This window comes from Erigeron canadensis, unplaced genomic scaffold (assembly GCF_010389155.1).
Source record: "Erigeron canadensis isolate Cc75 unplaced genomic scaffold, C_canadensis_v1 Conyza_canadensis_unscaffolded:53, whole genome shotgun sequence".
Classification (NCBI taxonomy): domain Eukaryota; kingdom Viridiplantae; phylum Streptophyta; class Magnoliopsida; order Asterales; family Asteraceae; genus Erigeron; species Erigeron canadensis.
In genome coordinates this window covers 17,383-27,788 of record NW_025215796.1, presented here as the reverse complement: position 1 = coordinate 27,788, position 10,406 = coordinate 17,383, and the positions used below count along the sequence as shown (strand labels likewise).

The 10,406-nt window shown below is 33.2% G+C and overlaps 1 protein-coding gene across 1 annotated transcript; it reads right to left on the bottom strand.

The window, feature by feature from the left end:
- Positions 1 to 28: 28 nt before the first annotated feature.
- On the bottom strand, positions 29 to 5,215 carry LOC122584595 (disease resistance protein RPV1-like; the record flags this gene model as incomplete). The annotated part of the gene is made up of 6 exons (XM_043756662.1): positions 4,900 to 5,215; positions 4,098 to 4,604; positions 2,858 to 3,974; positions 813 to 1,470; positions 244 to 378; positions 29 to 101 (listed from the first exon to the last, which is right to left on the bottom strand). Coding segments are annotated over exons 2-6 (2,450 nt in total), but the record flags the coding sequence as incomplete, so codon positions are not given.
- Positions 5,216 to 10,406: the final 5,191 nt, after the last annotated feature.

Below are 10,406 nucleotides of genomic sequence, written 5' to 3'. Positions count from 1 at the left end.
TTCACGCTTGCGTTTGAAGATGCCTAACAATGAGATGTTTCGGGGAAGTTGGCTTATGCTTGTGTAGTCAATATTCAACTCTTTTAAACATTCTAAATCTCCTAGTTCCTCGGGCAGATTGTCAATCTTCTCACACCACTGTAAGTTCAACGTTTTGAGATGCTTCACTTACAATGCTACCAGGAATATCTCTTATCTTATTGCAATCTGTAAGATTTAATACTTCCAAAGATTCTAACTTGCCAAGGTCGTCGGGTAACTTTTCAAGACCAACACAACCTTGAAGAATAATAGATGTGAGATGTTTCAACTTACAAATGCTACTCGGGAGATCTCTCAAACACTTGCAATAAGACAGATCTAATTTCTCCAAAGATTCTAATTGGCCAACATCCTCGTTGGGAACTTTTCAAGGGCTTGACAACCTTCAAGATGATGTGAGATGTTTTTACAAAGATGTTTCATGATACAAATGCTCCTCTTGAATCTCTTAACCCCCGGCATTTCGCAAGATCTAATACCTCCAAAGATTCTAACTGGCCAAGATCATCAGGTAACTTCTCAAGAAAGTTAGAACTATGAAGAGTGAGAGTTTTCAGATTTTTCAACTTACAAATGCTATCAGGAAGATGTTTAACAAGTGTACAACGTTTAAAGATAACTCCTCTAAATGTTCCAACTTGCCAAGGTCCCCAGGCAATTCCTCTATGTCACAATAGTCAAGCCTAATAACTTTGAAACGTTGTAAGCTACAAAAGCTTCTTGGAAGACTCTTGAGATTTCCGCAATGTTCCAGATTTAGATAAACAAGCTTAAAGAGTTTTCAATTGATGAGGGCAGTTCAGCTATCTCACTCCCATAGATATGAAGACCTCGCAAACTACTGTTGGAGTCCGCCGGAATTATATCTGGGAACTCCTTATGATTTCGTCCAGTTAGTTTAAGAAACTGAAGTGGCTCTAAATGCTTGATAAATGAAAGAGATCTTAATCTTTTACACCGACATATACTTAAGTAAACAAGCCGTTTTAGACATCCAGTGGGAGCACGAAGTTCCACCAACTTCCGACATCCTAGAAGATATAAGCTCTCAAGATTCGGAAACAGCCCAAGGTCACAGGTCCTCAGACAATATGTATTATGCAATACAAGGTATTTTAGTTTTCTCATATCCATTCCCCCTTCCCAAAGTTGTTCAATTTTGCTATCAGAAATTTCAAGTGTGACAAGATTATTTGCACCAGATATTTTGGGTAAACGCCTATGAGGGTAACGCCTCCAACACAGATACCGTATTGCATTCGGGAGGTATTTGCAAACTTTATGATTATCCCTAACATAGTCAGAATAACTGCTACCCACAGTAGCATAATTCACAATGAGGCATCTAAGATTCTTCATGTTTAAAAGACCTGTCAAATCAATATCAGGTGTGACTTCCATACGAATACATCTTGTCTCTTCCGTACCCTGAAATTCAAAAACAAAAACCATAAAATTTGTGTCACAACTAATAAAGAATAGGGATAAGTACCCCAAAATATAACTAAGTATGGTCAAATGTCTATTGTAGGAACCAACTATCAATTATGGATATTGTATGGAAGTAACTTTGTAAAAGAGTCTAAAACATTAAAAAGTGACTTGTTCCATCATTAGCCGTTAAATACTCTATTTTCTTTTTAATTATTTCCGACGTGGAATATGTGAGCCGGCAACTAACAACAAAAACTTACATATAAAAATAAACGTTGGATCAGTTTCTCATTTCACACACTTTTACACACACGACAATTCCAAACCAAATCCACACATACAACATACGAAATCCAAAATTCGTCTTCGATCGATGTCTATTTAACTCTTCCACTGCTATATCAAGGTATGTCCTTCATTTATCTACAAGTAATTCATGTTTTGTAGCCGATATAGAAAGGGGGAAAACCAAAACCCTAACTTTTCATTTTTTTCAATTTTTTTAATTTTATTTCAATTGCTTTCTATGTGAGAATATGCAAGATTCAATTCCTCATATGTTATTTGACCACAAATACTAAGTATCTTTAGGAAGACTGTTAAAAGTAAGTGTCATCTCTTGAATACTCCTAAGTCCTAACAGTTAATAAAATGTGATAGCTTGGTTCACTGCACAGTAATGCAAGATGAATAAAGGGATATTACAGATAGGATAAGTATTGTTGTATTGCTGCTTGTGTATTCTTCTAGACCATAATAGAAGGCAATTCAAAATTGTTGAGTTGTGGAAAGGAAAACAAGTAGACCCGACAGTTATCAGATACAGGAGTACGGGATTACAGGTTCAGTCACCACCAGCTCACATATTCCACGTCGGAAATAATTAAAAAGAAAATAGAGTATTTACCGGCTAATGATGGAACAAGTCACTATTTAATGTTTTAGACTCTTTTACCAAGTTACTTTCATACAATATCCAAAACTGATAGTTGGTTCCTACAATAGATATTTGGCCATACTTAGTTACATTTCCAGGCAATTAAGTATTTACCGGCTAATGATGGAACAAGTCACTTTTTAATGTTTTAGACTCATACCAAGTTACTTCCATACAATATCCAAAACTAATAGTTGGTTCCTACAATAAACATTTGACCATACTTAGTTACATTTCCAGGCAATTAAGTATTTACCGGCTAATGATGGAACAAGTCACTTTTTAATGTTTTAGACTCTTTTACCAAATTACTTATATACAATATCCAAAACTGATAGTTGGTTCCTACAATAAACATTTGACCATACTTAGTTGCATTTTCAAACACTTATCCCTAAAGAATATGTCATTTAATCACGAATTAGAAGTAAGATGAATTCTTACAATGTCACGAGCCAAGACGTGTTTGATTTCATCCTGAACCCACAATCGGCTATGTCGACACGGGTCATCAGGATGCGAACGACGTACAATATTCTTGCCCATTTCTTCTATATGGTCATGCATGCATATTTGTTCATAACGCTGACTTTCATAAGGCAAGTCATAATCAAATTCAGTTTTATGTACGACTGTAATGGTAATAAGAGATTTTCTCTGAAATCCACAACCATCAAGCATTCTTATAGCATCCTCTGTTTTCCAATTTTTCAGAAAGCATGCAACATCTAGGAATATTTTCTTGTGCTCATCTTCCAAGCTTTCATAGCTTATTTCGAGTTTTTTAACAGTTTCCTCCAATGGAATTGTTTTGAGTCCTGCTAGTGTATCTATCCATTGAGGCTTCTCTTTACCACACAATAACGAGCCCAAAACTTTGACTGTTAATGGAAGACCATTAGCATAACGTACAACTTTGAGAGATTCCTTTTCATACTCTCTAACTGGGATATCTTTCCCAAACGCATACCTACTGAAGAGGCGTGTCGCTTCCTCATCTGATAACAGATGAATATAGTGGATCAAGCTCACCCGATGTGATAACAAAACTTGCTCATCTCTTGTTGTAATTATAATTCTACTTCCAGGTTTAAACCAACTATTATCACCTGCTAATGCCTCAAGATGGCTTATATGATCAACATCATCTAGAACAACAAGTACCCTTTTACCCCTCAACCTCAATTTCATCATGTTTATCCCATCATGAACACTACTTACGGTTATGCATTGATCTTTTGATACATCGGCGAGAACTTGATTTTGCAGCGAGTTCAAGCCTGACAAGGAGGCTTTTGAGACGTTCTCAACAAAGCTTCTAGCTTCAAACTGAGTGGATATTTTATCAAAAATGGCCCTGGCCAAAGTTGTCTTACCAGCACCTCCCATCCCCTTGATCCCTATCATGCGAACATCATCCAAACCAATTTTTAACAACAGCTCGAGATCCTGCATCCTCTGTTCTATGCCTACTAACTTTTCATCAATGATGTTCGAATTAAATGAACATAACTCACGCGAAACCTCTTCAACAATCAATTTAATCACTTGACCTTCATGTCTGTATATCACAAAAGATCCAATTAGCATGTGGAAGAACGGACATGAACAAACATATATTTCCTCCCACACACAACATGCACCAAATGGAAAAAAATATTAAAAATAACGAATGAAGGATTACCCATCAGCAATATTTCTCAAATCCCAACCAGACAGATTGGCTGTCTCTTTTAGAGCCTGTCTCCATACTCCAACCTTTGTTTCATTTTCATGTATGCAAAGTGCTTCTCCAACTGACCCACTTTGTCTGCGGACTTCAGTTGGTTCGACATCATAGAAAACAGGGTATGCAGTATGGTCTTTTGTCTTCTGACACTCCATTATCTTCAAAAGCTCATTTAAGCACCATGAAGAAGATGCATAGTTGTTAGAAAAAACTATGAGGTACAATCTTGAGTCTTGAATGGATTGTAAGAGTTCGTCATTGATCCTTTTTCCTTTCTCGACTCTCTGGTCATCCTTAAAAGTACGGATGCCTTGTCGGTCAAGAGCGACATAAAGATGATCAACAAAAGTCCTACGTGTGTCTTCACCACAGAAGCTTATAAATACATCATATATATAGTCCTCCTTGCCGACAGACGCCATTCAGGATTTCAAGGTAATGCTTCACTAATCCAATCAAATCCTTGAGAATAGCAGGGTATGATTGTACAAGTTAGATAAAATCAACCTATATGTTTACTTTGATATGTACCGCTAAATTTCATTATCATTGCATACTCAGAAAGTTAGTGCTTTACAAAGTAATTACTTGAGGGGCAAAAGTCACCAAATAATTGTTTGTTACGGACTTACGGTATATATACACATTTAGAATGGCTTTTTTGAGCCTGTAATAATTTACTGAGTACTGTTTTGAACATGTAAAAATTAAAGATATATATATATATATATATATATATATTTAAGGATAATCTTACCTGGAAACTACTGGAACCTTTTTTCGTGGGTCTCAACAACTCAAAATTTTATTCTGGTAAGCAAACTTCACCCGGCCGGCTACTTTCTTTTAAAGTGTTGACTTTTCATATTTTGTAAACTTTTTTTTGACGTGTTGACTTGCAGGGACTATCGGCTGTGAGGATGTTTAGAGAAGGATGACGGCGAGGATGATTTGGGTGGAGGAAGATGGATGGTTTTTTGGTTGTATTCTTGGAACCGCCGGAGGAAGATGAGTGTCAGTGTCAGTTTGAAGCTTTCACGGAAATGAATTCTTTCTAGCGATATATTTTTATTTTTTTTAACCTTTTTCGTTTTGAATGGCAAGAGGCAGAGTTTTAATTTTTTTCTTTTTCCTTTTCTTTAAAAGTAATTTTTCTTTTTTCTATTAACAAAACAAATACAACGGAACATGATAGTAACGCATACGAAAAATATAAACAAAATTTATAATTAGTTACTATATTAAACACATGCAATAAATAATTGTTGTCATAAAATTTCGGTTAAAATAAATAGTACATCATACAATTTGAAGTATAAAAATACAATATTATAATCATGTATTTTAATGTAAACTTATTTATTATAGGAATAAATATATTTTAATCCTCTCTAATTAACAATTTTTAAATCATGGGGATTATGACCTGAGAATGTACTTAACAATGTCAAAATGTCTATGTTTTGTAACTAACCAAAAAAACGTTTATGTAATGTAACAAACTAACCATTTGCGTCTATAGTGTGTAAGTTACCGGTTACAATTGAAAAGTAACCGGTTGTCCCTAATATTATCCATCTCAGCTGCCATGTAATACATAATATTGCTAATAAAATCAGTATTTCCCTCCTTTTTCACACAATTATTCTTCCGCATGTTTCTCTCTCTTTGCCCGCCCCCTTTCCTCTCCCTTCCCTCCATTTTCTTCTTTCTCCCTCCTTCAATGGCTGCTTCATCTTCATCTTCATCTTCTTCTTCCATTAACAAGGCTGTTTCGTATATGTATTGTAAATGTGGTGAGAAGATGCCCATCCTCACATCTTGGACTAGGAAAAATCCTGGTAGGAGATTTGTAAAATGCCCTAAAGTAAGTATTTTCCTTTAATATTATGTTTTTGTAATCATAATTGAAAACATTAACTGGTTTTAGTATTACTAACCGATTCAGGTGAAAAGTGCGTCTTGTACAAGTTTTTTCTTTATTGATGAAGAGATAACAAATGTATACTATAAGGTTTTGTTGTTTAATCTCACTCACAAGGAAATCGGTTGGGTTTTGAAGAATGTGATTCAAGCAATGAAATGTTTCAAGTGAAGAATGAGTTGTCTGGTTTGAAGTCAAAATTGAATGTCTTTGATAAAGTCTTTTATTTGTTGATTGGAGTTGTCGCATTGCTATGTGTAGTAATATTCCTGCTTGTGAAACTGTTGATTGCAAGTGAAGAATGAGTTCACTGCTATGTCTTTCTTTTTTTGATTTGTAATATTTTGTCTAATGGAATGATATTACCAAGTATTTCTAATTGCATGATATTACCAAGCTTATCCATGAGATTACAAAACAACTGGGAAAAATACTACATATATTGACACTCACAAACTGCATACGATATTTCATTGCAATGCATACCAAAAGATACAAGTTTTTGACAAAAGACTGGTGTCAATGCACATACATAATTAACTAGTTAGTGTCACAGCACATACAATGTGCACCCAAAAGACCATAATCTGCACATATTTAGCTAGTGGACTGCACATACATAATTAATAATTTTTCATCAAAAGATAAGTTTTACTTGACAATATAGATCATAATAACAGTTTACTCAACCACCATGACATTATCAAGTGTCTCCCCTGGTCCTTTCACATGTTTGGCTAGTCTTTGTCTCACTGGAAACCCTTTTCTTCATGTTTTTGTATATGGTCACTTTCTTCTTTTTTGGTGCTTCATTGACAGATTGTTGTGTGCCAACCACAGGTTGTGAAGGCCTTGGTGCACACATTGAAATGGTCTCATCCACTTGTGTCATTCTTGGTTGATCTCTTATCAGCATCCCAGATGAGCCAACACCACTTGCTAGCCAGTTCATTATCTTCCCAAACCCTACCTTGGCATTGACCTTCATCACACCGTATCTTCATCATATTCTCCACTCCACAACCGTATCTTCATCATATTCTCGACAATCCTTATCACACCGTATCTTCCTCATATTCTCCACTCCACAACCATGAAAAGCAAAATAAAGACCAGTAACTTGACAAACCGTTTCATTCTGTATATAGTGAGCAAACACTTCATACCCTATTTTTAGGGATGTGTAAGGTTTGGTGGAAACCGGCTAAACCATTTAAACCAAGGTAATTGGACGGATTGGTTGGCTTATAAACTAAGTTTCGAATTGTCGGTTTGTTTTTTTCATAAACCATTTGTACGGTTTGGTTTTGGTTTTAGACATTACACAATCTGGTTAAACCAAACTGGACCATTTAGTTATGTTAATGGTAAGTTTATATTAATTATCTATATTAATAGTTAATAAATTAATATTGTGATTGTGAATTATATATTTGTTAATTGTTATGTATTAAAGTTGTCGACAACTGTCAAGTAACAGAGTTGAAAATTTTTGAATTCTTATTTTCAAATTTTGAATGATATACGATGGATGTGGTTTAACTTCGTAACCTATTATTGTAGAAAATCAATCACAAGCTAATTGTTAGGAATCACAAAATTATTTCCTAATTTAATGTATCCCTTTTCCAGTATATATATATGATTTGTCTGCACTTCTATTCTTCCCATCATCATCATTTATGAGTGCAAACATTTGTGATTATTATGTTTCTTATGTTTATTAAGACATATGAATATTATGTTATTTTATGATATCGAATCTTCAATATATTTATATATGCTATTTATATATACTCTTATATGTTGTATTTTTTTTTAAAGATAAAAAACCGTTTAACGTCCAAACCAAACCGATTTACTTGGTTTGGTTGGTTTGGTTTAACATAACAATTTAGACGGATTGGTTGGAAAGTCATTAAACCGTATGTATTGGTTTGGTTGAGATTTTAGGCTAAAACCGTCCAAACTGGACCATGCACATCCCTACCTATTTTTGGGGCCCACAAAGTCCTTAATTGGTAGCCAAAGTAGTTAAAAGGATGGAACATGAACATCCCATTATAATAAACGTCGAATTCTTTAGGTTCATTCATTTCTACAAAATAAATTAAACAGGCGTTACGAATGAAAAAAAAAAAAGAAAACCCTAAAAAAAGGAAAACCCTAAAAAAAAGAGAAACACTAAAAATACACGAATCAAAAAGAAAAAAAACATAACATACCTTCATAAAGTGTGGATGATGAAGAAACCCTAAAAAAAGTGAATTTACGATGGATTTTTGGTTGATTTTGAGGTGGAGAAAACGGTGGGTAGGTTTTGAGAAGATATTTATGGATCCCAAAACTTTTTTGATTTTTGTATAAGTAATTTATAATTTATAATTAGGGATATATACACGTCAGTTAAGTCAAACGAATATCGGAGTCAAAATGTCAGTTGTACAACTTTTTTAAGGATTAAGCACGTGGGTGACCGGCTAAGTGTTACACCGGTAAACCTTTACACACTATAGACGCAAATGGTTAGTTTGTTACATTGCATAAACGTTTTTGTAGTTAATTACATAACATAGATATTTTGGCATAGTTAGTTACGTTTCCAGGTCATAATTCCTAAATCATGCAACTATGTAATAATAAATGGAATAAATTAAATTTAAATGCATAAGGCACAAGTGGAAAGAATTGATTTTAAAAAATTAACAATTGATTGAATAAGAAATTTGAAGGATGAAAAGAAAACAAAAAATCACTATATTGTTTTTATTTAATACTAAAATTATTCGATACAATCGTTATGTAATTCTTACTCTAGATTTAGGTTCGTGACAAAGTTTAAAATCCTGAAAGCTTTTATTCACAATATAATCCTTAAATAATGGACTTTTACTAAGTATTTCTCTTAAATAGTATCAGAAATAAACAAACTTAGTTGACATCCAAAGACTTAACCTACATTAATCCTATCTTATCCTCACTTAATAATAATAATAATAATAATAATAATAATAATAATAATAATAATAATAATAATAATAATAATAATAATAATAATACACGTATTAGGTGATCAAGATCAATATGATTATAAAAAATGATTATCTTATAAACTTTAAACAATAAAATATATATAATAAATAGTAACTTAAGCTATGGTAATAAGATGTTATGTAAATATAATAATATTTAGGATAGAAAATTTGAATACTGTTGTACATTTAAAATAAAAATAAAAAAAACTATTAAAAATATGAAAATAGATAAACCGAAATAAAGATGAAGATGAATATAATTATAATTATAGTAAATATAACTCATTGTGGAAAATTTTGTATGCCAACGAAGCTTAAAGAAATAAGATTTCATGTAAATATGGTTGGGTATTTACTCTTCCCACTATGTGAGGCCCCGGTGGGTTTGCTCCCAATGTTGTGGGTTCGTGCCTCGGCTGACACAATCCTTGGGTTTCCCATCTAAGAATTTTCCACAAGGAGGGGGGGGGGTTGAGAGACTGCAGCGTATGCTCAGCATCTCGTGAGGTCCAACGATTGTTGGTTAAAATTGTCTCCAACCACGTTTGAGTCGAAATACACCTTTCAAAAAAAAAAAGATAAATGATTATATTTTAGAAAATTGATACATAAGCAAAAATCATAATTGTCATGTAAATAAGGTTGTCACATAAGAATAAACATATCTTTTCTTAGTTATATAGAAAAATTATGTAAATCAATTGTTAACTATTATTATATTTAGAAAAGATATCAACTAAGTTTAAAAGATGAAATGTCATTACCCATGAAATATTAAATGGAAGATAATATTGCTCAAATCTAACAAATAAGCCAAAGTTTTATTCGTTACTTAAACAAAGTTGTCAACTAAAAATAAGATTATCTTCTTTTAGTTAGATCGATAGACAGGAGCGGAGCCAGGATTTCGGATTAACGGGGGCCAAGTGATAGAAGATATCTTAGTGACATTTTTAAGGCGTAAAACTAATTCAATTACAACTTACTCGTACTACACTAATATAATTTAGTTATTGATACTTATATCCAACATTTAGAAAAGTTAAAGAAGAAAGGGTTATATTAAAGTGTTTAAAAAACTTGAAGGTTATAAGTGAAAATATAAAATAAAAGCATCTATCTTTTGGACCCACATCCAAATTAGCACTCATATCTTCTTCTTCAACAATACATATCTTGTCATCCGCCATTTTTATACATTAGCATCTCCGATTTTCATATTTTTGTACTCATTGAAAGGGGCTAAACTCTATAAACCTCAGAAAATCTTCATCTAGACTACTCGCATTTACGTCTATTGGGGGA